This window comes from Erithacus rubecula (genome assembly GCF_903797595.1).
Source record: "Erithacus rubecula genome assembly, chromosome: 20".
Classification (NCBI taxonomy): domain Eukaryota; kingdom Metazoa; phylum Chordata; class Aves; order Passeriformes; family Muscicapidae; genus Erithacus; species Erithacus rubecula.
In genome coordinates this window covers 3,221,588-3,249,521 of record NC_136672.1, presented here as the reverse complement: position 1 = coordinate 3,249,521, position 27,934 = coordinate 3,221,588, and the positions used below count along the sequence as shown (strand labels likewise).

At 43.9% G+C, this 27,934-nt stretch overlaps 2 protein-coding genes across 8 annotated transcripts in view; one reads left to right on the top strand and one right to left on the bottom strand.

Annotated features, from left to right (window-relative positions):
- NARF (nuclear prelamin A recognition factor) overlaps positions 1 to 18,287 on the top strand; it is a 22,959-nt gene extending 4,672 nt beyond the window's left edge. Inside the window, exons 1-11 of one of the 3 annotated variants that reach the window (XM_079323511.1) lie at positions 742 to 1,301; positions 1,825 to 1,905; positions 2,748 to 2,891; positions 4,514 to 4,646; positions 6,176 to 6,310; positions 10,575 to 10,693; positions 11,542 to 11,671; positions 12,299 to 12,371; positions 14,728 to 14,865; positions 15,413 to 15,570; positions 16,132 to 18,287. In XM_079323511.1, the coding sequence (XP_079179637.1) occupies positions 1,275 to 1,301; positions 1,825 to 1,905; positions 2,748 to 2,891; positions 4,514 to 4,646; positions 6,176 to 6,310; positions 10,575 to 10,693; positions 11,542 to 11,671; positions 12,299 to 12,371; positions 14,728 to 14,865; positions 15,413 to 15,570; positions 16,132 to 16,373 (1,380 nt within the window). In that variant the 5' untranslated portion in view covers positions 742 to 1,274 and the 3' untranslated portion in view covers positions 16,374 to 18,287. Of the gene's footprint in view, positions 1 to 741; positions 1,302 to 1,824; positions 1,906 to 2,747; positions 2,892 to 4,513; positions 4,647 to 6,175; positions 6,311 to 10,574; positions 10,694 to 11,541; positions 11,672 to 12,298; positions 12,372 to 14,727; positions 14,866 to 15,412; positions 15,571 to 16,131 lie in introns of those variants that run through there. The other 2 variants (XM_079323510.1, XM_079323512.1) reach the window with 2 other exon arrangements.
- LOC306810677 (uncharacterized protein) lies at positions 2,901 to 27,934 on the bottom strand. Of its 5 annotated transcripts, XM_079323536.1 has the most exons (4): positions 23,118 to 23,281; positions 22,920 to 23,008; positions 3,688 to 3,892; positions 2,901 to 3,128 (listed from the first exon to the last, which is right to left on the bottom strand). In XM_079323536.1, the coding sequence occupies exons 1-3, from the start codon at positions 23,249 to 23,251 to the stop codon at positions 3,693 to 3,695; spliced, it is 423 nt and encodes a 140-aa protein (XP_079179662.1). In that variant the 5' UTR covers positions 23,252 to 23,281; the 3' UTR covers positions 2,901 to 3,128; positions 3,688 to 3,692. The 5 variants fall into 5 exon arrangements, 2 of the variants coding, with proteins under 2 accessions (XP_079179662.1, XP_079179661.1); XR_013776508.1 differs by lacking the exons at positions 22,920 to 23,008; positions 23,118 to 23,281 and adding exons at positions 26,270 to 26,394; positions 27,802 to 27,934 and having other exon boundaries at positions 2,901 to 3,892; XM_079323535.1 differs by having other exon boundaries at positions 2,901 to 3,892.

The following is a 27,934-nucleotide window of genomic DNA, read 5'->3' as shown; positions in this document are numbered from 1 at the left end:
AAAGTTGCGGTTTAGGCAGGAAATTGCATGTTTTTTGGAAGTTCTGTGGTTTAATTTATAAAATGTCATTTTACACTTGAAAAACTTGTCTGTGTAGCAGTAGGCGTTTGCTTGTAGGTTTGTGTTCATGTGGCCGGGGGTTTAAAAAAGGAGCAAAATGTTGATTGAGCCTTTCTGTCTAAATCTTACAACCTGAGGTTCAGAAAGACAAGAAATCATAAGCATCTTGATACTCCAGGGCCTTTGAGACTGTGGACGGCTGATTTCTGTTGAATAATCCTGTTCATGAGGATTTGTGAATTCTGCCTGGGAACAGCATCGCGGGTGCTTGTGTTTTGTTACAGAAATGGGGAATCGCAGCATACTGGTTAAATAAAATGGTGATTTTGCTATATTTTTTAACTTGCGGAGTATCATTTCACTTTAAAGCCATTGGGAAAAAAACAAAAATCGGGGGGGAAAGCCCTTTGTACGATAGAAAAGAGGAGCGCGTTGTAAAAAATACGCAGGGACGGTCAAGAGAAGCAGCGAAGGTTCGGGCAGAGCCGGGCAGGGACAGCTGCCTGGGGACCGCTGCGGGCCGGGGCTCCCAGCGGGCCGGGGTCTGGGACGGGCACGGGAATGGGAACGGGCACGGGGGAGCCCCTCCGCGTACGTGCGGCGGCGCAGGTCCGCAATGAGCCCGGCGGGCGCGGCCGGGGAGGCGGCGGAGGAGGCGGGGCCGCCCCGCCCGCTCTGCGGCCGCAGCACAGCCCGGGCGGCAGGTACGGGACCGGCCTGCGCCCCGCTGCCCCAGAGGCTGCCCTGGGGCTCTCGGGGCATTGCCGTGGCGTTGGGTTTTTCCCTCTGGAGCCGATGAGGCGCGGCTCGCGCCCGCCCGCTCTCCCGTCACCTCGGTGCGGGGGGCTCTGAGGAGCCGGGGCTGCGGCTGCGGGGGCTCCGCTCCCCGTGCGGGGCCAGGGCCGTGCTGCGGGCGCAGCTTCCCCGCGGGGCCCGGCCAGCGCTGTCCGCCCGCGTCTCCTCCGAGGCCGCTCGGTGCCGCCCGCAGCGCCGGGGCCCGGCGGCGTTAGCGGGGTCATTCCGGCCGAGGGAATTGCGGGACACGTGAGCGCGGCGGGGCCGCCCCCGCCCCGGGACCGCCCGGCGGGGCGGGCGCGGCAACAAAGGGCGGCGGGCGCACGGCAGGGAGGACAGCGGGCGCTGCTCCTGCGGGTCTCACCTCCCGCCCCGCTCTCTCCTGTCCCGCAGCCCCGGCGGCCAGCACCGCGCCGCAAATGAAGTGCGAGAACTGCACCAAAAAGGTGAGTGCGGGGGCCGGGTCCCGCCCGCCCCCTGGGCTTGCGGGGCACACGGTCCCGGGGATGGGGGGATGCAGCCGCCGGGGACGGCTTCGTCCGGGAGTCCCGGCAGGGGGAGCGGCGCTGGCCGCCGGCCCCAAGGTCACCGAGCTCCGCGTCCTCAGCCGGCCCGGCCGTGCCAGCTCCCGGGGGAGCCCCGAGCGCGGTATCGCCAGGATGCGGCCGTGCCCGTGCCTGTCCCGTGCCCGGGCAGCGCGGAGCGGAGCGCCCTCGGCTCCTGCTGTGCCTGCGCCGGGCAGCCCCTCGGCTTAAACCGCCCGGAATTCCCAAACCCATGAACGAGAGGAACGCCTGGGAAATTATTTCCATCGCAGCAATTGCACTTTGAACACAGAGCCTTGCATGTGTTCCAAAACGCTGTAAATAACTCTATCAGTGGTTAATGACGTGAGCATTTCTGTAAAAGTGTTCTTACAGAATAGTGAATAGGCTTTGCATAATCCATGCGTGTTATGTTTTATTTCAGGAATGCAGTAAAAAACAGAAAAATGATGATACACAAAGTACGTCTGCTGATGCATTGAGTTCAAATGATGGCTCTGAAGAGGTAATGTTCCTTTTAAAACCTGTATTAGACTCTATATTCTTTTGTTTTGTGCACCCCAAAGGAGGTTATAGGGAGACAACTTTCAACTACTAAACAAACAACAAGCAGTTGAAAATAGTAATGAGCTCTTGCAGACATTGCTTAATATGTGAATCAAAATTCATGTAACAAGGTGAAATAAAAGCCCTTATTATGCAAACACAGTTTCTGGGTTCTAAAAATTTGGACAGCCAAAACTGTTATATCAGGTCTTCAGAACAGAGACAGAACTTAGGGAGTTTTGATAGTACAAATGGACGAAATATCTACTTATTCTTTATATCCAAGTATTCCTTCTTCTCAGTGAGCTGCAGATAGGATAGTGTCATAGCCAGGAGTGAAACACATGATCTCACAGAATATATTCAGTGCAGTGGTAGGACTGTGTTCTGTTTGTTTTATTTAGTGGTACCAAGCCTAAGCCACCTTGCTGTGAGAGGGATATCTGATTGAAGAGCTTTAATAGTTCAAGGGAAAGTTTTCTCAGTTGCTTGCTGAGTTGATAGGGACTGTCAGCTCTGAAGCACGGTGCAAATTAAGTTACTAGCATATGGACTAAGGGCTAAATTTAGATCTTTGTTTACACTTAAACATTTTGCAGTTTCACAGTAATAGGAGGAGCAACAGCTATGATTGAGATGGAACATATTATTGTGTTTACCTGTAAATAATCTTGGATATGCAAGTGCCATGGGTTGTCCTGCTTTAAACCAAATAGTGATACTGTGTTTGCTTTTTATCTGGCTCATTGCAGAGCTCTTGATCATCATTAAATACTTGTTTACTTTTTTCTTTGCCACCAGAAAAATGAGTTTGATACATTGGCTAATGCTAAAATACTCCTTAGCGACTGCCTAGCCTGTGACAGTTGCATGACATTGGAAGAAGGAGCCAGAGTTTTCCAACAGAACCAGAAGGAGTTCTTTCGTGTTCTCAACCTTAATAAGGTAAAGTGACCCAAACAATGACCCACTGTTTTCTCTCAGGAGGAGGAGGCAGTTACTGAATGACTAAGCAGCTTGGTTTCTCAAGGCAGATAATGTGAAGATTTGTCAGGATATGCTTTTTCCAAAGAGGAAGTGAAAACTTCAGGCAACACAAACGTTAAAGTACTTAAAATAATTTTGTACAGGAGTTGCAAGGTCACAGCACTTGACGTAAACACCAGAGGAAAGTTACTGCACCTGCAGAAGGAAAATTTATTGGCAGTGTGATGATTTCATTACTGCACTGACAAATTATTCTGTAGTTAAGTGTTTATAGATATTCATACCTTCATTGCAAGGACTATTCTGGGTGGTTTTTGGTGCTAATGTACCTATATTATATAAACCTCTGAAGAAATTAGAATTCTTCTTAATATATATTCAACCTGACTGTGTTTTGTTCATACTGTTAGCAAACTGTAAGTGTTCTATTGCTGTCTTATTTTCTGCTGAGTTCTGTTTTTTCTGGAAGTTAGTTGTTATGTGCAGTGCTTAGATCTTTAGAACCTGATATTAAATTATTTTAGACTTCTGTGCAAAAGCTACTGGAATTGAAAATTCTTCATCTGTACATGTGTGCCACAAATATGGATTAATTGCATACTACTTATATTTTCTTAGAAGGAGTTTAACTGTCCATGTGCAATGATGTTGTCACATATAAGAAAGTTAGAAGAGAAGGGGGGAAATAATCTTTTGGGTCACATGGGTCCTGTTAAGAGGGCCTGAATCCTACAAGAGCAAGGCAGTCAGGTACCTTCATCACAACTCCAGGGGTCCAAATGCAGACATTGAGCAAAGGGCAGTGAGGAACTCTGAGTCAGGAGCTCTCCTTGAAGGGTCATTGCCCAGCATGTGGATCAGTACAGACTGTGGGCTCTGACCTTTGCAGGGTGACACTTGTCTGTAGCACAGTCTTGCTTTGTCTTCCAAGGGTTCCACTGGTGTGGAAAATGTCCCAGCTAAAACACAAGATTAATCTTCAGTTAAAGCCACAGTCATCAGAGCTGCACAGTTCCACACCACACACTGGCTATTTTCAAAGGATTCCTCAGAGCCTACAAATGCTGATTTGTTGAGTCCCATCTTGCCACTTTCCCTCAACAGTGATAAAGACACATGAGCCTTAACAAAAAATCAGATGTGTAATTTGCTGGGTTGTATTTATAGCTTCAAAGGCCCCTGCTACTGTAAACATTATTTCTTAATGTTTAAACATACAACTCTTTTCCTATTTGCTAGAATATTTCATCCTATTAGAACATCAGAAGTGCTGAGTGTTCCTTAACTTTCCTTATGCCACATGGAAACCAACCACAGAATTGTCCTAGAAGGGATGGATTTCCCCTGAGTTATAAAAGAGAGATCTACAGATGACTAGAGTTGAACACTGTCAGGATCAGAGGAACATCCTGTCCTGCTGCAACTTGAGGGTTGTTTCATGGGGTTTTTAACAATATGGCTCACTGAAGCAGAGGACTCTAAGGAATAACTCCAGGAATGGCAAAGGAAGGGAAAGCAAGGAGCCTTACCCTGTTGTAATGACATACCTTTTTCTTTTTTTCTTTTGTTTCATTTACCAGAAATGTGATACCTCAAAACACAAAGTGTTGGCAGTGTCTCTATGCCCTCAGTCATTGCCTTATTTTGCTGCTAAATTCAACCTCTCTGTGAATGAAGCAGCCAAGAGACTCTGTGGTTTCCTCAAAAGTCTTGGTAAGTTTGTATTTGTTATGGTGGTGAAGCAGAAAAGGAGGGATTGTTTTGGTTGCTTTTGATTTCTCAGCAGCCTTCCAGGACCTGAAGGGGCTGCAAGAGCTGGAGAGGGCTTTTGACAAGGGCAGTGAAACAGGGCAGGGTTGGATTAGATAATAGGAAGAAATGAGGCTGGTGAGGCCCTGGCACAGGTTCCCAGAGCAGCTGTGGCTGCCCCATCCCTGGCAGTGCCCAAGGCCAGGCTGGGCAGGGCTTGGAGCACCCTGGGATAGTGGAAGGTGTCTTACCCATGGCAGGGGGTGGAACTGGATGAGCTTTAAGGTTCCTCCCAAGCAAAAGCAATGGTGGGATTCCATCCCATGATACTGTGTTATGCAGGTGTTGTTGCACAGTCTTGTTCAGAGTTTGAACTGCATGCTATGTGAAGTTACAGCCAGGCACCAGTGCCACACACACCAGTGTGACAAATGGACTGGAGACATTGCCTGCTCACAGCAAAGGTCACAGAACAGAAGGACATTGTAGAGCTGCCTCCAAAATCTTTGCTACCAAGAAATCAGAGAGGGCTTAGTCACAAGCTTTCCATTTTTTTATAACTTGAGGGAGAAGATAATTCTTATTCTAAGCTCCTTTCAGTCTTTTTGACACATTATATCTCTACAAGATTCTCAGTTCTGCTTTTTCCTGTAATTTGAAATTACAAGAACTGTTGTATCTGCCTGTTTTATGTTAAAGCTGTATTTCCTTTGCTCATTATATACAAAGTTTTAAATAAAAAGCAAAAGCCACTTTCCTTGTAAGTTTGGGATAGTTTTTATTTAGTTGAAGGAATAAAAAGGACAGTAATGAACCTATAAATTATTTCCTCCCATCTCTATCTACATATAATTATTTTTCATGTATTTTTCTGATGTATCTCTGTACCCAGTGTGTATTCTTCATCTCAAAGCATTCCTCAGTTCTGGTGGGCCCCAGTTTTCCTAGAATACATTCATTATCTGCACTCACTTCTGTGGGGATGTGCTCAGTGTTATGTAGGCTTATAGGGAGTGTGTTGCTCAGTGAGCAGCCAGAAGCTCTCTGCTCTGTTGGTGATATGCTCCTCTACCTCTGCACACAACTTGAGCAATGGCAGATATGCCTCTTAGCTGGATAGCATTTTTTGTGCCTTCAGCATGTCTTTAAAAGAGCATTGCTTTGCAAGAGTCACTGCATGTCACCCAAGAGTCCTGACATCATGTTCAGTTGAACTAAAAGTGATAAATGCAAAGTGCTCAGAAGGGAGCAGAGAATGTTGGCAGTGCTTCTTGCAGCATTAGCCACTTGGTGGTCCTTTCATACTCGAGGTGTAGATGTTTTTCCAGTGCATGGCTTTTATTTATGACTCTGCTGTTTGTGAAAATCTGCAGAGTGGAAGGAATATACCCATTGATTCTTCAAGATTTTTCATAAGCCTGGAACTTTGAAAGGGCTTTGTGAGCTGGAAAACATTCTAGTGATTGCCTGTTCCTTTCTGCTTGTTTCCCTAGGGGTGCATTATGTATTTGACACCACTATAGCTGCAGATTTCAGTATCCTGGAGAGCCAGAGGGAATTTGTGCAGCGCTACCAACGGAGGAACCAGGAGGAACATGCCTTACCAATGTTTGCCTCTGCCTGCCCTGGTGAGAACTCACTTATCCATCCTCCCTGCCCTTCAAACTGGTCTCACTGGAACTACCAAGGAGCTGAGGAAAGGGTGGCTTCTTTTGGGAGCTTTACATAACTTAGAGCATTTTTGATTTGCTTTTGAGGGACACCAAGCACGCAGTATTTGTTCCTAGTATCATCCTGAGTGCATTTCAGTGCTTGGAACTGAAAATCAGAACTGGAATGGAGGAGTTCAGTGGGTGCTGCTTGTGTGTTCAGATCACAAAGTGTAACAGGGTGTTTCCTCACTGAAAAGAATCTTAAAGGAACTTTTATATAATTAAACCACAACCTCAATTACCTTAAGCAAAGCTTAAGTCCAGAACTTGCCACTTAAGCCTAGGGGAAAGTAGCAAGTGCTTTTCCTTGTGATGACTGTGAGATGGGTACTTCTGACACTTGGAAGGTAATTCTCATGAGAAATGTCACAGACTTGACTCACTAATGTCTCACTTCTGAGAGCCTTGCACCTGAGAATGTGGTTTGTTCTGAGCAGACCCTGTATTGGAACAGCTGAAAAGATGCAGAACATGCAGTTACTGCTTACTTTTTCCATTGTTAGCACAGCACCATTTCAATTCAAGTAAAAATTCAAATTCCTAAAACAGAAGTATCAAAAAGGAGGTAAAAGTAACTCCTTTGCCTAACACCCTCTTCAACTCCACCTTAAAGTTCATAGTGCTGCTTTTCAAAAGACTGATAAAAATACCAAAATACTTCTTGCTAGCTTTGAAATAACTCAAGTGGATTGCATTTATTAAAGAAACATTAGAGTGAGTTGCAGTTGGTTATCCCCAGAATCTGCTGTTGTCATTGATTTGAAGTTTAAATACTGCTGTTTGAATTATACTTGTATTTTTGTTTGTTCTGTGTATTTTGTTGTGGAAGTATCTGGGTTATGCTTAAGTAGTACATATATGTATTAAAAACATGTCTGTTTTTTTCTGTTACTGTTATCTTAGTGTAACCTCTTATCTTCAGGAGCAGACATATCATATATTGCTCTTTTTCATGTAAAACCTGAGCAGTTGAAACACCCCTGTTACTTAGTTTTGCTGTCTTGTATGTGCTTTAGGTAAGATTCAAAACCTGAGGATTTCTTTTAGAATTTCTGAGATAATTTTAGTTTTCTTCATCTGGAAACAGAGCTGAGATTATCTGCTGCTCTCAGTGGAAATACTTTAAAACAGTTACTGGAGCAATTTTCTTGTCTTTGTGTGGTCTGCACAAGATCGATTCTGATGTCAGTGCTGGTTTTGGTGTCAGCTGTCTGTTGTGGTAGAGGTGATAACAGAAGCATGGGTCTTTCCATTTCTGGGAAACTAACCCAGAATATTACTGTCCATTTGAAAACATGGTATGTTTCTTTGTCAGCAATTAGAGAAAGCAAAAATCCTGATTAGTCATCTTAAAAGTGAGGTTGTTCACTGTTTCCTGACCTTATTTGTCTGAGTGCATTTTCTGTTCCTTTTTCTCCTTCCTTTTTCTACCCCCAGATTACATAAATTTGTCCCAGAGATGTTGTTTACTGGGTGTATTTAGCACAAAATGGTTTTTATATAGCTCTGTAGATGCAAGGTCAATGTGAACTCAAGTATAAATGCTTTACTCTCTTTTTATCTTGGTGTGTGACTGCACAGACCTCTCACCCTCTGCAGTACTCTGGGGTGTAATATCTACCATGAGCAAAGAGCAGAGCCTGCACAGTCCAAAACCTGAGAAAAGCTGTTCTCTTGTCCCTGTCTTAATTGTTCACCTCCTGCTACTCTCTGGGGAGAAAGTGAGCTCATTTTTGGTGTGTTTCCTGTTGAAAGGTAGTGTTACTACTGATAGTATATGGAGTATGTCAAAAGAATCAGTTCCCTTCCTTAATGTACCAAGCTGGTGAGCAACATGAAGAACTTGCTCTGGAAAATCCAGTGTTTTTAAAGCACTGCCAGCCTCTGTGTCCTCCCAGAAAAGCCAATGGGGCAGACTTGCAGCAGCACTAGGAGGATTTATAAGGATTGAGGATTCTAATACTTTTGTCCCAGTCAATGAATTTCCTTTTCCAGGAAAGTGGTTTTACAGTAGCAAAAGTTTGCCTATTTTTTTTGGCACTTCCTGCAGATACATACTTCTATCTTCATGATCTCACAAGAAACCAACCAAATCTACCATTCTGAGCTACATCTGCAAGAATTTATATGGTGATTTGTAGTTCCTTCTTCTCTTTGATGCCAGCACAAGCCAGCAAATGGCCAAGAATCCAAATGAAATTATGAAGGGTGTAGGTCTGGATGAGTGCAGGTGTACCCTGCTACAAGAATGGGGTATCTGAGGTTTTCCCAAAGTGTGGCTCTGCAGTTCAGCCCTGTGAGGAGTGGGAAGGAGCAGCAGTGTGTGTGTGGAGTGCAGATAAAAGCTCACTCACCCAGGCTGCCTGTACAATTAGCCAGTGACTAATGAGACTAATGATCTTTGGGAGCTGCTGCTATGAGACACTTGTTCCATCCACTACAAGGACAGAAACAATGTAAGGAATTGCTTCAGATAATACCTCTCAGAAAACTCTTGGGATTTAGTGAAATTTCCTTGTAGGTCATGACTACAATATCAAAAACATTCCAATTATAAGAACCAGCCTCATAGCAGGAGTGCTGGGGTGATTCATGGTGACTACAAGTGTTCTAAAAACTGTCCTTGTTTTGTTTGAAGCAATTTTTGTTCTATTTGGACAGCACTTGAGACTAAAGCCATTTAAGCAGTAGGATGGACCTATCATGCAGAATATGCTAATACAGCTTTGTACCAGCACCAATAAATTCAGTGCTTTGTTGTAGGTAATGTCTTGGACTTCAAGTCCCAGTTGAAGGTGGACATTAGGTTAACTTCCAATTCAGAGTCTCAAAATTCAGTACAATCCTGATAGGTAAATCCATGGTCCTCAGATTTTCCTACAGCAGAAATGAATGCTTGTTGAAGATGATGTGTGCCTTCAAGGTTTTTTATGGAAACCAGCCTGAAGTCTGTACATTAACAAGAATTGTGAATATTTAAACAGTTGGAGGTTCCTGGGGTTTTTCTAATACTTAGCACCTTCTTATTTTCATCAGCAAAATTTTATTACACTGGGAAAACTATTTCTCTGCTACAGAGACATCATCTGAACACTGCTTTGCATCCCAGTTTTGTGCTGCTGTTGGCATTTGTGGTACTGTTCTGACTTAAGCATATCAGGTGTTTTTTACATAATTTCAAGCTTAAAAATTAATCTCCATGTTTTCCATTTCCTGGGCAGCATGTACTGCACAGCAGTTTCTCTCTTTTATGTAATCACTAATGTGCTTGAGGACAAAGTGTGACTTTTTCTTCATTTCTTAGCGCCAAAAGCAACACACCTGCCTCAAAGGCTGGGCCTAACTCTCCTGCACAGTGTAGGTGTCATGTAGATGAAAAAGCTCCAAACCCTTGCTGTGAAGGATTCTGGGCTTTTCAGTAAGAACTACAGAGCCCAAGAAAGAATTGCACACCTTAAATACCTTGATTTGTTCATTGACTTGGGGAATAATACAACAGCTCTGGATATTGGGGTGCTGTGGGTATCCACAGCTTGCCCCAGCTGGGATGCTGAAGGGATCTGGTCAAAGAGAGGGGGAGTTCCTGAGAAACTAAGGACAGTGTTGCATAGGGAGAGATTTCAGGTGGTTTCTGTGAGTGGGGGGGGGGGGGTGTTTCTGAAAGTATGGCTACTCTAACAATAGTAAAAGAAGCCATTTTTTCCTAGGCTTAATCCATGTGTACCTTCTAATAATGCTTTCATGTGACCCTTCTGTTCTAGGGGAGGCAGGCTGGGTGCAGGGATGTTAAATCTCAGGAAACACCAGGCTGCAGTTAAGCAGCCAAACTGCATTTGTTATAGTGTGTGGTGATCCAAGGGTTGAGGTCTAGAAGGTCAAATTCTGTTAGCTGGGTCTTGATTTTTCCTTGTTAAATCTGTGCATGAGGAAGGGAGTAACAGGTCATGAAGTTCAGAGTGGACCTTGGTCTAGAATTAGGGACACAGTGAATTACTGATTAAAGCATTATTTAACAGAGCCTTGAGGTTTCCTATGGTTCCCAAGGTGGGGCTTCCAGCCTACACAGAAATGTCCTCCCTGTTGTGAATGTGTCATCATGCTCAGGATCTGTTGTGTGACTGCTGCCACTTGCTGTGCTCATGGGCCCCTCTCTGTAGCTGGAATATTTCTGTGGTTCCAGGCTGGATCCGATATGCTGAAAGGGTGCTCACCAACCTGGTGACCTCTCACATTTGCACTGCAAAGTCTCCACAGCAGATCATGGGCTCCCTAGTGAAGGGCTACTTTGCCAGGCAGCAGGTAAGTATTCTGATTTATTTTTACTATTATATTCTTCCAAATAGAGAAGATGGGCTTTAATACTGAGATAGAGATCTTAGTGTATTATATTTGTCTTTCACTTGAAGAAGAAATAGTGTTCTGCTGCTGTACAAGTGCTCATGATGAGAAGAATGTACAAAGAACCTCATTTCATACAGTGCAGTGTGACTGGCAGCAGTCCTTGCACCCCAGTGCAACATGGATTTAGGTATTTATGGGTAAAGTTAAATCCATAGCAGTTAAAGGTTTTTATTGTGAAATGCTGTCTGTGTAGTCCTACAGCACAGCCAAAACAGGAGTGGAGGAGAATAATGTGGAAATTGCCCTGTTATCTGAGATCAATAAAAGCATTGTATCCTAGGAGTAACCTTTTTATCTCCTCAATTTTATATGTTGAAAAAATTGCTGTTCTTTATATATCATACCTAAATGGAACTACAGGCACATTGTGTAGGCAAAGGCTGCTGAGTGCACATGGATAGACAAATTCTGAAGGGCTTGCTGTGGGTGAAAGTGAGTGAGTGACAGGCAGAAACCAGAACTCTGAACTCCTGACTTGTATTCACCTTCTAAGACAATCAAAAAGCTGCAGAAAATGTGGTCTGAGGGAGTATGTCCAGCCAGAAGACTTTGGAAGTTTGTTGCTGGTACTTTGTGACTTCTGGCAAATCATTTTTTGTGTGCAACATTCTTTAAATGCAATGGGCAGGGACTTGTTCCTGGTATTATCTGCATGAGGTTTATGTCACTGCTTTTGTCCCTGTCATCCTTCAAGCTGTCTTTTGCTCTTCACAGAGTTCACATGTGCTCTCTTCTGTATTCAACAGAATTTGTCTCCTGATAAAATTTTCCATGTAGTCGTGGCACCTTGTTATGACAAAAAGCTGGAAGCCTTGAGGGAAGATTTCTACACTGCCTTGTATAATTCACCAGAAGTTGATTGTGTCCTGACATCAGGTTAACTTTTTTAAACCTACCATCTATAAATATATAAGTGAATCACCATTTTTAGAATAGCCTTTATGCCAGAGTTTGTTTTTTTCATGTCTGCTTTTGTCACAAGGTTGGCTTTTTTTCTGCTTTAAAGTACATATTTTTGTGCTCCTGTAGTACAGGTACTGCATGGGGAAAGCAGAGTGACATATCCTTTTTTTCTAAGTTGCTATTCTAAAAACTCAGCCTGTTAAAGAAGGTGGAAGTTATGCAAACATGTATTTAAAAGGATTGTCTGGCTTGTCTATGGTCATTATTTTATTAGGAACTGTTATGGGATCAGTTGCCTTTTGGGGAGGATATTGTCTTTAGCCTTAGTGTCCAGATATCCTGCAGTGCAGTTTGGATATTTCCAGACTTGGCCTAACAGAAAGACTGAGGATTTAGACAGAATTTGGGCAAGCTAAAGGTCCCTTTTCTCTGGGGCTGGAAGTGTCAGGCTGCTCAGTTAGTGGAGGGAAGTAACTGTAGGAAGAGCTGGAGAATGTGACATAAAGCACATGGAAGTGTTGGGCTGCTGAGCTCTGAAACAGAGGCACAGTGTGTGTTGTGCTTTGTGTTGAAAGTAAAATGTATTGTGTTTTCCCACAGGTGAAATTGTTCAAATAATGGAACAGAAAAATGTGTTTATGAAAGATGTGACTGAAGTAGCTGTAGATAGTTTGTAAGTAGTTTTGTTGTGGGTTGCTTCCTTACTTTGACAAATGACATGTTGGAACATATTCAACATAAATGTAAAACTGTTTAGAAGAATGTCTTTTTCTTTGTACAGAAATAATGTGCATCAAAGCCTGAGTATTAAAGCATTCAGCTTCACCCTTATATATAGGAAAATATTCTCTTAGATGTTCATTGCTATATATAAAAGTAATATGAAACAGATAATCCAAACCTGCATGTACTGTCTAAATACAAAGCAGATAATTGGAGGTAATGACCCTTATACAGTAACTCCTTTAAAATTGGACTTGAAGATTTGTGTAGCTCCTGATTTGTATTTTAATACAGTAATAATAGATTTGACTGTATGAAGTTCAAGCCTTGCTAGTAAGTGTGGCTGGCTGGGTGTGCTGACCCTGTTCAGAGCTCCTTGTGTAGAGCCCAGCATCTGATCTGCCTCCCACAAAGCTGCAGGGCCACAGTCCTGGGGCTCACCATCTGCTCTGGGCTCCCCTCTCTTTCACAGCAGCATCCTGACAGTAAATTTCCACTTTCCCAATCTGTTCATGTAGATTGCTAGAAGCAGCACCCTTTCAGGAAATGGTAATTAATTGGTTTTTATCCTGAGGACACCAGTCAGTTTTTCAAGATGAGATCAAACTGAACTGTGCTTTAGATGAGAAGCACACAAAGCATTGGCAAGGTTTTGTTTCCATCCCTTATACTTGGCTCAGGGAGCAGCATGGGTGGTGTTTAATTCTCAGACTTAGTTACAGAGGCAGCTCTCCCTGATCTTTGTTCAGCTGTGACAGATGTTCCTTGGTATCCTTCCAAAGGGCTGCTGGTAGAGCAATAAATGTGCTGTCTTGCACAAAACAGAAAGCTCTGGAAGTTTTGAAAAATCCTTTTCAGTTCCAGCTAGTAACCTGCTCAGACCTAGAGGGGAGAAATTTGAGTGGCTCTGTGGGAACTGTTCAGAGCTGTGTTTGTAGTGCAGCTTCTGTGATTGCTTCTACCTGGATTGTCACACAGAATGAGAATGAATAAAGTCCTAGCAGGAATAATCACAGAGACAGTCATGTAATTCTGTATCAGAATCACATAGAGACAGGCTTTTAATTCTGTATCAGCCTGTCCAATGAAAGGACAAGCTGGTTCTCAGAATGTGCCTGGTTCATTAGCTCAATTTATAGAATCACAGAACACCCTGAGCTGGAAGGGACCCACAGGGATCATCCAGCCCAGCCCCTGTCCCTGCTCAGACCCCCACCAGCCCCACCCTGAGCATCCCTGGCAGTGCTGTCCCAGCTCTCCTGGAGCTCTGGCAGCCTCAGGGCTGTGCCCATTCCCTGGGGAGCCTGGGCAGTGCCAGCACCTCTGGGAAGAACCTTTCCTAAATCCAACCCAAACCTGCCCTGGCACAGCTCCAGCCATCCCATGGGTTCTGTCACAGAGCAGAGACCAGAGCTGTCCCTCAGGAGGAGCTGCAGATCCTGGTGATGTCTGACCTCAGTCTCCTCCAGGCTGAACAAGCCAAGTGCTCTCAATTTATGCTGGAAAATAATTTTTAAAAGGACTGATCTGATAATACTGGTTTAACTGTGAGACCTAATGACATGAATTTTTGCTCTTCTGGGGGTCTTAAAAATAGATCTTGCAGAGAAATTTAAACCACTTGAAGTCATTCTCTTAAGTCCCAGCACAGCAGCAATTTGTGATAAAATGCTGGGTATTAAAACAGTTGTATGAATGTGGGCTCTTCAGAGCTGCTTTTAATTGGGGGAGAGGTGAACTTCCAGGAGGTGCCCTTGGGATATGATCTCCCCTTTTCTCTCCTGAACCACAGTGTAGCACTTATTTTCAGTGTACACCATTCTAACCTGGTTGCAGCTGTACTGATTAGGTGTGGTTTTATTGGCACAGTGTTACAGACTGTGACAAACAGTTCCTCAAAGCAGGAGAATTGTCAGCAAAGACTTGCAATTTCTGAAGTAGTTTTGTATTCTCCCAGGCAAAAAAGGATCATTTATTTATTTTTACCTAAAATGGCTCTTGAGCAGTAAAGTTAAAGGCTGTTAACAAAATCTTCAGGTTGTGATGAAGATGCATTCTTATAAATTACTGTTACTTGATACTTCTCAACATGAAAAGCACTGCATCTTTTTTATTAATTTTTTTCATCATCTCACTGTTGTCCTGAATAATTTACATTTTTTAAGCTGTAATAAAGAATGTAATGTGTTCTCAGTGCTACAAAACATTTTTTGGTGGGGGAGACAGAGAAGGGAGAAACACACTATTTTATTGAAGTGAAAGAATGACATTTCTGGAGTTGATCTTCCATTTTGTTGATTCCTAAGGTTTGATGACCTGAAGGAGGGAGATGTAGTAAGGCATGATGGGAAGAGATCTGATGGTTACCTGGAGCACATTTTTAAACATGCTGCAAAGGAACTTTTTGGCATGGATGTCAAGGAGATAACCTACAAAGCATTGAAGTAAGTTAGAGTTTTGTATCCTTGTCATGTAGAATGGCTGAGCTGGAACAGAAGAGGGTATTTTCAGTTGGAAGGTTTCAGTTTGGGCTGGCCAAAAGTTAAAGCATGTTATTGAGGGCTTTGTCCAAATGTCCCTGAGACACTGAGGGCTTGGGGCACTGGCCACCTCCCTGGGAGGCCTGTGCTGGGGTTTGGCCAGGAACTGGCTCCTGAAGCCCAGGAACTTCCCCTGCTTTGGTTGGTGCTGCAGTGAAAGCAGTTTTTGGTTATAAACCTGCTCTAAGCTTGCAAGTCTCTCAGTGTAAAGCAGCTCCTGCTGCTACTCATTTTATTAAAACCTTACCTGCACTTAAAAATTAAGTTGAATTCTATTATGAAGATTCCACCCCAACTTGTCCTTAACTCAGTTTAGAAAGTGGAAGAGTTCACCTTGGTCTCACTGTTATATTTGTTCTGTTCCTTTTGAAGCATCTGAATACAAACTGACACATTGGATTGTTCCTCTGGGAATGCAGGGGGTTAAAATGTTCTCTCTGTGTCTTGACAGGAACAAGGACTTTCAAGAAGTTACCCTTGAAAAGGATGGGGAGACAGTGCTGCGTTTTGCAGCAGCTTATGGCTTTAGAAATATCCAAAACATGGTCCTGAAGTTGAAGAAAGGAAAGTTTTTATACCATTTTGTAGAAGTCCTTGCCTGCCCAGGAGGTAAGAATAATTGTGGATCTGCAGTTGTTCTGCACATAGATCTTGAATCTCAAAGGAAAACTGCCTTACAGGCAGGCAGTTCATTTAATTCCCTCTTAATTCTCTTCTTAATAATCTAAAATCTCACTATTTATTGGAGGGTCCAAAACACCAGTTACAGGTGCAGTGTTGGCTCAAAAAATGATTGAGTTTTCTAAAATTAGTCACGATATTATTTGTTCTCTTCTGACCTATAAATAAGTGCCAGCACTGCATTGCCAAACCTCAGAGGATACTCTGAAATGGTGGTTGTCAAGGGCAAGAAAAGACAGGGAACATAATTAGGATCATAAAACCATGGAGAATGCAGAGAAAGATTTGTGATATGGAAACCTCATTTCCATTAAGATGAAGTTGATATCGGAGTCACTTTAGGTAAATAAAAATTGTAACAGCGTGGGGGGAAGTTTAAAAAAACCTCCCTTTAGAAAAGTGTGAAAAATGAATTCTGAGTTAACAGAGACTTTATTTTCATATCAGATCCCCATCACCTTCCATCTTTTTAATTTATTTTTCCTTAAGGGTGCCTCAATGGAAAGGGCCAGGCCCAGACTGAGGATGGCAAACCAGACAGAGCCCTGCTTGCCCAGATGGAAGAGGTGTACACTGCAATTCCTGTCAGGCTGCCAGAAACCAACCTGCAGGTGCAGAGGATGTACCAGGACTGGCTGGAGGGCATGGACTCCAAGAAGGTCCAGGACACTTTGCACACCACATACAGTGCAGTCAGTCAGAGCACCAGCAGTTTGGATATCAAGTGGTGACAGCTGCAGGAGCAGAGCTGTGCTGAGGCTGCAGGGCAGCACTGCAGCTCCTGTGCAGCCCCTGTGCAGCCCTCCCTGCACCACAGGCTGTGAGTGAGGCTCTGCCCACCTTGGGATTGTTCTTGGGAAGAACTGCTTTGCAAAACCAGAGAAGTCTCCAAAAGCCCTGGTTCCTGCCACTGTTATTTAACTTCTACTGTTTGTCATTTCCTACCTACAATGGATTTCTTCATTCTAAAACCTGCTCTTGCAAGGTACATGAGCCCTTTCAGCCAGGGACAGGGAGTGTAATTCCTGATCCAGTTACTCCTTGGAGTGAAGGGTTCACTGCATGAAATGGGCTCCTCCAAGAGGGTGAGGTGATCTTAATTCTATGTCTGCAGTCCCTATCATCACAGGAAAACAACAGGAACTTCAGTATTGATGCAGTTGGTGTGAAGTAACTTGGGATTTACTTACCTTGTTAAGGAAAAGGCCCTTTTAAAAGACAAGTGAGTATATGGAGAGATGTAATGAATTTCTATAGTCCTTGTATCCATTATTCAGCAAAAAATACTCAGTTCCAAATTAGCCATCATTTCTTACTGATGTAGTGTCAAAGAATGTTTCACAGAGTGAATCTGGGAAGCCAATGCTAAATGGTTCATTTAAAATAGTTTCAAAAAAGAGAACTTTCTTTCCATGTAAGTGTTCTGCCAAGCTTGCAGCCAGGAGGAGTGGGGCTGCTTGCTTTGGCTTCTCTCTGAGAATGGAACATGCCCAGATTGTTCTTTCATTTGTCTCCATGTTGAAAGACTTCTGCAAAAAATAACTTCCTGGGGTGCCTCTGAGAAAAAATACTGAGCAATGCTTGTGAGCTCATCAGAGTTAGAATACATTGGCATTGTGAATTTTGATGCACTTATTTTTATAAATAAGCTCTAGAGGTTCATTTAACAGACATTGTGAAGTGGTACTGCCATGCAGCTTGTCTGCAGCTCCCCAGTTGTCAGAGTTATTCAAGTATGTGATTGTCAAAAGAAATTAAGACTCCTGCCAGATTTCTTCAGATTCTCATGGTAGCATCAGCTCTGTTCAAGATTAATGGCTCTTTGAAGCTAGCAAAGTTCTAGCTTTCCTTATGCAGCCTCAAAGTGTGGATGGGCTTTTTAACCATTTCATGCAGTTTGAATGAATCTTCTTGCAAATTTCTTCAATATTACAACTGCTTGTGTGAATAAGAAATCCTGCCAAAACCTGTGAGTGCTTAAAATGTACATTTAACCTGGACACAGTGGAATGGGATGAAGCATCAGGGAAGGCAGGGCAAGACCTGGCATGGCCTAGAACAGAGAGGCTGAAAGGAGAGAGACAGAGAAGTGTCACCCTGCTGACAAGAAATAGCTCTGTTAATGTGAAGCTGCTAAAAATTGCAGCTTTCCATTGGACCTCCACCTAAATAACAAACCATTGCACTTGCAGGGAGGTTTTCTTTGAAGTGCAAATGAATTTGATTTACTGCACTACCTTAATGCCCCCAATGAGATTATGCCCATGAATTACATAAATTACCTTTTGCAGATTGTTCTTTGTGATAAAAACAATACCTAACGTGGTGCAATATCAGAACATTGACAGAAATCTACCTCTGTACAGGAAGGGAGTCCAGGAGTCGTGGGAAGAGCTGTGTGTAGCTGGGGCTGTAATAGATGTCTGCTAGAGAAAGGTGGGGGTGTTGTGTGGCATTTCAGAACAGATTACTTGCAGAAGCAGCATACACCTCCTTCAGTCTCATTATCTGCCATAATTTCCAAAAACTCCACCGGAATTCTGATGTAATAAAGTGCTCCTGTTCTGTTTGTATAGGCCTGTTTCTCTGTATATATGGTTTGTAGCTGGATGCATGTTTAAATTATATCATTGCTGCTCTTTGTACAGTGTGTTTTTTTTTTTATGTGTGTGTACTGGGTGAAATGGTACAAAATCAGTTTGCTTTTCTGAGGAAATCTTCAGTAAGCTACACAAGAGCTGCCTTGCTGTTCTGAAAGCAGAGCCCTGAACAGTTTGTACAATGTGCTGGATCCTCCCCAGTGCTTGCCTGCTGCACTGAGGGGCCTCACTCACTCCTGTGCTGCTGGGGGAGCCAGGAATGGGCTGGGCAGTGGGGAAACCAGTCTGTGGCTCAGTGTCTAAAACAACCTGTTCCAGCTGGATCCACCATTTCTTCCATCTGCTCAAGGGTTTAACCTATTGAGGTAGTCACAGTGTAGAGCTGTTGATGATTTGTCTGCTGCAGAATTCTTTGAAGACAAAGAAAGCATCTAACTGAGCCTGTAGTAGCTACACAGAATGTATTATCATTAGTGACCTAAGTATCTGAGGCTTGGTTTTTTTGGGGTTTTTTTTTGTTTTGTTTTGGTTTTTTTGTCAGCTTTTGTTTTATAAAACTTTTTGGAGTAAAACATTTTAGTTTTTTAAAGGCCTTTCCTTTAAAGTGCCAGTTTAAAAGGAAAGAAAAGTCTTATCCTGTAAATCTTTCCCCCTTCACCTGCTTTCATTGAAATTTTAACATGGATCAGAAAACCTTGTTGCAGCTTCATCTATAGTGAAATACTTGCCTAAGGTTTGATTCTGGCTTTTACATCTGCAGTTGGAAAGCCCATTAATGTTGACAATGTGTTTGTGGCCACCCTTCTAAAATTACAGCACTATTTAATTCCCTGATTGGATTCCCTGATTCCCTAATAATTTTGATTGGTACTGCCTTTTCAGCAACAGGAAAAGCTCCTGCTGTGGCCACAGCCATAGTGCTTTATCTCTGCCCTGAATGTTGTGCTGAGACAAGGGGATATTTAGAAAAAAATATAAAAAATTATAAACTGGAGGGATTGTGGGAAAGGAATTGGACATAGTAAATGAATTAATAAAATTGTCTTGGGATGTTCTTTACTTGAGCATGTCAGGTGCTGGATTCTTGGGGTTATGGCACTCTGCTCTGAGGCTGCTCCAGCAGGTTGTGAAGCCCCTTTGCCTGGAGCAGGAGGTTTCCCTCAGCCACAGCAGCTGTGTGTCCCTGGGGCCAAGGACCTGGCAGCCCTGGCTGGGCTGTCCCCAGAGCAATGCAGCTATCCAAATGCAGCACTCAGCTGGATTACACCTGGATGATGTTCAGTTACCCCAATTTTGGTGCTTTGTTTTCAATTGCAGCATGACCATGAATTGTGAATAAATCTCAGTACTCAATTCTGTGCTGATTCTGTCTCATTCCATGTAAAAGTTGAACTTTGAGCACACCTGGTTTCACCCAGGGGGTTATCTGTGGCACCAGTCATCAGCACTTTATGGGACTTCTGGATTACAGCTCTGCACCTCAAACTCTGCTAAAGGGAAGGAGGAAGCTGCCAGATTACTGGAGGAAATGATCATTTGCTGTCTAGAATTGTCAATTACAATACTGATTCCTTGCAAGGCAGACAAGGCCCTGTGGCTTTAAAGCTCTTGTGCTGGGGAGAATGATGTTGGTGCCTGAAGCCAGCCTGTGAGAGTGGATAGAGTAACCTAAAACTTTGGTGCACAGGAAAAGATCTTTTTGTGTGTGACCTGATCCAACAGTTGAGGAAAGGATGAAAATCAGCCCTGACATAGATAAGGGTTTTTTTCATCAGTAGGTTGTGTGAAAATTTAATTAATTGAGCAAGCATTTCCATATGTTCTCTTGAGCAGTTGGGACCTGGATTTCTACTAAATAATAAATTAATTTGAAGGTGTTCTGTGTTTTTTTCCAAGGGTCAGTAAGGCAGGGTTACCTGGCCAGAGGAGGAGGAGCTGCTGAACAGTGCAGGCTTGTTCCTCTTGTTGTAAAAAAGTGACTCGTAGGACAGGTTTGGAGGAGGGGAGCCAAGGTGGTAAGATGTCCTTAGCTGCTGAAATGAAAAATAACTACTGAGGGTTTGTGTCAGCAAAGCAGAGAGACCATCCATTTAAACTGTGCAGAGTTTATCCAAAAAAACACTGTGTTTCTGCCTTTATTTTCCAAGTGAGTAGTTGGGTGCATCTGAAAAACAAAAGTCCAAATTCTGCACATCTGCCTGATGAAATTTTCCACAGTTTAAATGTCTTTTTTTTCCCCTCTCCCCAAAAGTACTTAATGTAAAGCAGTAAAATACAACCAAACACCGAATTTAAAAGTAGCAAGAATTCTATAAAGAGTTTTGTCGAAGTCACAGTATTGAAGAAAATGGGGAGCAGCGTGGCACAGGCGGGGCCCGGGACACCCTGCGGAGCTCCGCTCGTTCCGCTCTGTCCGGCACAAAAACACCGACCTGGGCAGGTTCTACCGAGATTTGAACTCGGATCGCTGGATTCAAAGTCCAGAGTGCTGACCATTACACCATAGAACCGGGCGGTGCCTCTGCCCGCCGCCAGCCCCCACAATTAATGCACAGCAAACAAACCCCGCTGGGAAATCGCTGCCCGCTCCGCCCTTGTGCCTGCGACGAGCGACCAGAATTCAACAGGACCTAAACATCCGTGTTTGTTCCGAGCTTTTGCGATATTCGTTGTCTTCACAGAATGGTTTGTAAGGGACTTAAAGCCCATGCAGCCCCAGCCCCATGCCATGGGCAGGGACACCTTCCATTATCCCATCTGGCTCCGAGCCCGGTCCAGCCTGGTCTGGAATGTTGCCAGTGATGGAGCATGGACCGAGTTTCTCTGGCACTCTGTGCCAGGGCCTCCCCAGCCTCACAGGGAAGAATTAGTTCCCAAAATCCCATCTAATCCTCCCTCCGGCAGAGTGAAGCCATTCCCCCTTGTCCTGCCACTCCAGTCCTTTGTCCGAAGTCCCTCTCCAGCTCTCCTGGAACCCCTCTGGGCACCAGAAGGCCACAAGGAGCTCACCCCTGGTATAATGAGGGCAGAAAGCAAACGAACACTGGAGAACATCTGCTGTCAGACACTCCCCAAAACCTCATCCCTGCAGAGCTCAGCAGCTGCCGCCAGCTTTGCTGATGCAGAATTTAGAACTGTTTCCACACAGGCGATTCAAAGCACACAAAAAAAACATGCTGTGATATGTCTGAGATTCTTCAGATAATTTGTCAGAAAGTACTCATCTGGCTGCAATAAATAATAGATACAGGGTGGAGGGAATCCCATGAAAACATTCTGACTGGTAACTCTTCCACTTTAAATACGTTTTCCACGAATCATAGGAATGTTTCTCGCATTCTAAATGTCCATGAAAAACGCCTAAGTCGTTTTCCATGGCTCTGAGCAGGAAATAAAGTGTTTGCGGCAAAAACGTTCAGGTTCCACCGAGATTTGAACTCGGATCGCTGGATTCAGAGTCCAGAGTGCTAACCATTACACCATGGAACCGCACATCAATGCCCCCCGAGCCGCGCCATCTCAGCCAAATTCAGGCAAAAATTGTTCCCTCACTCCTATCGGCCTGTGAACAAAGCCCCTGCCTGGCTGCTCTTCCACCTATGCCGCACGCAGCCATCCCGTGTAGGAACCCCACTGTTTCTTTCTCACATTCTGAAAATAACGCCCACTGAGAAGCACTGTGGCATTACGTTCACGGAGCCTTTTTCCTCAGATCATGCAATCCAATACTGAATAGACTTCCAATACCACGTGCATTGACATTGTTTTTTCATTTTGCTTCCCTGCATTTTGTGCCGAGAGTCTGCTTGCTGTTTGGCATTGTTCTGAATTTAGTCCGACAAAACGGGGAAAAACTATGTCCTTGTGACATTTCAGTATATAAGGGAGCTTTCTTACGAAACTTTTCACCACAAGGGTGCTGAGGCACCAGCACAGGGTGCCCAGAGAGGTGGCAGATGCCCATCCTTGGAAACATTCAAAGCGGGGTCAGGCAGGGCTCTGAGGAACTTGTGTGTCCCTACCCACGGCAGGGGGTGGGAATAAATTGCCTGATAATTGTCTGAGAGGGTTCCTTCCCACCCAAACCATCCTGTGACTCTATGCGACCTTCAAATAGCACTAGAAGGGCTGTAGGCGTCCACTGCCAGCGCTCTGCCAGTCCTTTAACCGCACCACCTATACTGCACGTCTCCAAGATTTTAGGAAAAACAACAGTCCTGCAACAGCCACACCACCGTCCCCAACACCCAAAAATAACCGGCAGAGGAGGGGAGCTGCACCGTGAGCCGAGGGGAAAAGGAAAACTTTGGTGCTAGCAGAGGATGGTTTCGATCCATCGACCTCTGGGTTATGGGCCCAGCACGCTTCCGCTGCGCCACTCTGCTGCTCGTGCTCAGCCGTGTTCCTGGCTCAGCTTAGAGCATCCAGCACGGTCCAGTAATCGCTGGTCGCGATGCATGCATGGGCACACACCCTGCCCGTCCCTGCAACCACAGCTCCGCTGCAGCTGCCAGTTCCGGAGATACACCCCAAATATATAAGGAGTAAAGGTCATAAAATAAAACACAAGTTTCGCCTCAGGAGGAGGAAGAACCTCTTCACACCGAGGTGGCAGAGCAGTGGAACGGCTGCCCAGGGAGCGGTGGCGCCTCCCTCGCTGCGGACATTCAAACCCACCTGGATGCGTTCCTGCGTCACCTGCGCCAGGTGACCCTGCCTGGGCAGGGGCTTTGATCGGGCCTTCCAACCCGAACGACTCTGTGATTCTGTGAAACGGCAAATCGCTTCAGCCAGCCGCATATCGCCACACGGCAGCAGCATTAACTAATTTAGGGCCAATTTACCCATGCGTCACCACAGAAAAGTGCCACATACCGAGCTGCGCACAGCCCAACGTGACCCCGAGCCCGCCGGGGGTTATTGACACCGAACGGCTCCGTGAGGCGCCCCGGTACCGCCCCGCCCCAGAGTGCTTTGCGCAGATTTGCATACTGCAGGGATATTTGCATAACGCGGCTGAGGCCGGGTTTGGGGTCCGTCCCCCCCTCTCTCCATTGTCTCCTGCCCACCGAACCCCTTGTAGGGCCGGCATCTGTGCCCAGCTGCTGCTGCTGCTCCACCGGCACGGCCGGGCTGTTCCCCGGTCACCCTGACCTTGCGGATCGCAGCTCCTTGGGGTATAAATAGCAGCGGGTAGCACGCTGCATTCGTGCTCGCTTCGGCAGCACATATACTAAAATTGGAACGATACAGAGAAGATTAGCATGGCCCCTGCGCAAGGATGACACGCAAATTCGTGAAGCGTTCCATATTTTTTCCGCCCTCCTAGCCTGAAGATGAATTTTGGGGGTGCCCACGCTGTCCCTGGCAGGTGAGGGGCAGGGTTGTGACAGGAATAGAGGGACAGCCTGGAGCGGCACCAGGGGAGGCTGAGGTTGCACATCAGGAAGGTTTTTTTCACGAAAAGGGTGATTAGACACCAGAATGGTGTACCCTGGCCAGAAGCTTTCATTACTCCATGCACTGCTGCAGTAACAAATTCACTAGGGCTGTATTTTATCTTCTCCTCACTGTCCTTTGCTTCCTCTGCACGCAGCCCAGGGCAGGTTCTGGCATTGCTCTCCTGACCACTGCATGGCACACATGTCAAAGATGTGCATTCTCTATTTCTCACTATTTCCTTCTGAGGATTGTCTCCCCAAAATGGTTTTATTTTCATGCAGGGTCCCTCCAAAGCAGTGGGAGTCTGGCCCCATAGAACAGCAAATCCCTCTGGGCATTGCTCCTTTCATGATGGAAGGAGCAGTTCTTGCTCAAGAACTGCATGTTCTGTAATTCACCTTCTTTCTCCACACTAAAGGATCTCACTCCTGTGGGATTCAGTGCTGGCTACCAAAAGAGCAGATCTGGCAAAAAGAGCAACACTGAAGGCACAGGTACAACCCAGAGTTACCAGGGGCCAAAAAACTTGAGTTCCTTTGCCCAGAGAGTGTGTAGCAAAGCACTGAATCAAGATGGACTGCTTCTCTTAAAGATCTACAGCTAGTGTAAGGAAAAGGAGAGTTATTTTTGGAAGGTTTTTTTTATGAAGAGATAGTGCTTTTTTGGCTTGGCATTGGGGATTTTGTTTTAATTCAGCCTGAATCCTGTGATGAGGTGAGTGAAGCTAAATAAGGTGGATGCTTTTTGAAAGAGAAAAGCAGAACAGAGGCAGATGGTGAGGGGGAGAAAGTAAAAATAGGAAACATGAAAGAAATATATTGTTAGAGATGCCATTTTTCTGTAGTAAAAATGCCTCAGCTTCTCAGTTTGATTGACTGTTCCTTTTTTTTTTTTTTTTGTTCTTCATGTTTTCTGCATGTTTTATTGCATGTTAGGTACCATACAACATAATTCAGTGTCTTTCCCAGATAAAGGATTATTAATTCTTTCCAGATATGATGATAACAGATAAAAGAAGGAAGTTAGGAAGCTCAAGTGAAAGAATTTAAATGTGATGAATCATCCAACCTCAGCAGTGAACAATAAATGTGAGGAGTTCTACTTGGGATTTTACTTGGATTTTTACTTGGATTACACTGCTCAAGGTGCAGTCAGACTGCAGGTCTTGACTTCACTTTCCTTAAAATCTCTTAGAATAAAATATCCCCTGTGTTGTATCACGAAGGCCCAAATGACCAGGAGCTCAGTTTGGAAATGAGTGTGCTCCCCTTTAACTGAATGCAAATATTTTTTATATTCTGTTCTTAACCATTTGAGGTGCTCTGAAAGCACTAAGGACAAGCAAAGTCTCCTTTGCTTTGTGTAGTGATATTGAATTGTGTAGTGATATTGAATTGTGTAGTGATAAACCCTGTGGTTTTCAGTTTTCAGCTTTATTCTTATTTCTATTTATTAAATAGTTGCTTTGATTCTATTTTGGGTTAGAAACAGCCTGGTTACAGGATGAGGGATGGTCTTTGAGGGACTGATTTATGTTACTGCTGTGCTGTGTCCTTTAATGAGGTGTCAGTATTGCACTGAAATATGGAAATAAATGGCTTTGTACCAGTGTCACATCTCCCTTTCTGTCTAGAAACAACAATTATGTTACAATTGCAAAAAGCAAAGCAAAAGTTCCCTAAAGCAGGACATTATGAAGTCCTAAATATTAAGAGGGGACTAAAAGGGATTCTGTTCCTGAGGTGTAGGTCACCCCACACCTGCTTAATGAAATGGTTTGGAGTCACCCCCATCTTCCAAGTCCTAAATTATGGATAATTGGAATCTGGGAGAAAATCCAGTGAAAGGGCTGAGCTTGTCATGCCTTCTGGAAACAGGATACTTGGCTAGATCAGCCTGGTCTCTGCAAGGGTTTTATCCCATTACAGGTACATTAATTACTGTATGAAGATGTTTGCATTGGCATTTCCAGGGAGCAGTTTCTCAATCCCATCTCATAAATACTCATAAAACACAAGATCAGTGGGGTACTTTGACATGTTCCTGGGTTAACTGATGGCTCTTGTAGCAACACAGGGCATTTTGAAATGAAAATTGCACTTCAGGAGGCAGAAGGCTTCTGGGGTTTGTAAGGTGCATTATTGCCATGCTTACAATTGGGAGCTAAACAAGATATTTGCTCTGGAAATTATTGAGCACAGTGAAATATTCATCAGCAGAAAGGTGATAGTACAGCCTGGATTTTCAACTGATGGAAGGGCAGAGAGTGAGTTGAAGTAGCTGTGAGGCTGCCATACAAACCTCTATAAATACATATGTAAATATATACATATATATATATAAAAATCTCAAATTCCTTCCTGCATGGCTGTGGTTTGGGGCTGGGAGGAAGCAGCTTCTGCACCTGGTGCCCTCAGTTTGTGCATTGCTGTGAAGAACAAACCCTAACCTTTGGGGCCTGGGGAATTGGCTTTGGAATTTCACCCCTGAGCAGCAGCTGCTGCTTTGTCACACACAATTCCATGGACCAGGAATGCTGCTCATTTTGGGACCTGTGTGAAACCACTCAAGGACAAAATACTCACTTTGATGACAGGGGTGTCCAGGTGGTAAAACCAACATGAATAGAAATATTGGTGCCATTGAAAGCATTCTTGTTTGTCACACAGGATCAGCTCAAGCAGCTGAAATAAACACTGGCTGGCAGATCCTAAAGAGATGAAAAGACAAAAAAAAAAAAAAAACCAAAAAACCCTCACAAAAATGGCAAATACACATTAACTTAAGGGCTGTGAAATTTTTTCTTAGGTAATAATTAATTTATGAGGACACTGACACAGTCCTCTGTTTTTACATGCTATTTTTAACTTTATTAGAATGCATAACAGCAGTAGCTTGCTTAACTTAGTAGGCACACAAGGTGAGTTGCTGCATAACTGCTTTTGTTTCCAAATTACATGGAAATTACTTGGTAGAACTAAATTACCCTCTTGCTTCTCCCAGCAGCTTTCTGATTGCAAAATAAACAGGAACCTTAAGCACACAACAGGTTTTGTTGTTAACACAGTTCTGTTCTTTGGAATGTGGATCTAGTTATACATACAATAAGGCCATCAGAAGAACTAAATATGAAAAGCCTCTAAAACAGTCCTATTTACTTGGACACAGTATCACCAATAAGGTATTTTACAGAAATAATGGTGAATTATAAAAAATTTGTCTAAGTTAAATAGGAAAAGTTCTAGGGATTATCTTTATACACATGTATCACCGAGAATTTGGGCTATTTTGAGCAAAATTATAATTAAGCTACAATAATTATTTTAAATTTTACTTCTCTGCTAACTCACATGGTCAAATGTACTATGGGAATCTGCTCACAGGCTGAAGATGTAAATTATAAAAGACATCAGCAAGTGATGCCTCTTTTCTCCAGTTTTTTACTTTCAAGTTATGTAAACATTAGACAACAAACAAAAAAAAATTGTTTTGGCAATTCAGCTGATTCAGAAAATGCAAATAAATATTTCAGTCACTTACTAGTTTTTGAGCCAACTTGATTTATTACAGTGACTCTACCAAAGCTGAGAGTAGAAATGATAAAAAAATAAATTGGCAGGTGTGATTGTCACTCTCGTTTAGATAAAATTATCCACATTTTGCAGGCTAACTTGGTCTGAGTTTTTAGTTCTTTATTTTCAAACGCAGGCTGTGTCAGCAGGAGTGTGTGGAGGTGCCAAGGTGGAATGCAGGTTTCCTGCATGTCACACTTACAACGACACACTGTGACAACAGGGATTGCAAATTCTCACTGCATTTTCTTTCTCGTTATCACTGATTCAGCATTCTAACAGGTAGGTCGCATTTCAAACATTTTTGCTCTTGAGAGCAAAATTCTTGTTTTGTCTCTATGAATCTTTTGAATCTGGCCTTTCAGAATGTAACATAACCACACAGTATTTTTGATATTCTTCCTGGGAATTGCTGCTTAGGAAAACAGTAGATTTTCTTATTGTGCAATTGAAGTTTGTTATTAATCAAATACTTTTAGAAAAACAAAACATGCTGAGTTAATTCTTCCTCTGGGCTTCAGTGAAGGGCTAAGAACAGTTCTTACCTGAGCGCCACTGGCTGCTCTCTCAGGACAGATTTGGAGTCATTGCCCCGGTTTAACACTTAAACCCATGTTTTAGCTTTTTTTCCTCAAAACCCATTTTTTTGCCTTTTTTCCTTAAAACCGAGCCCCGCCC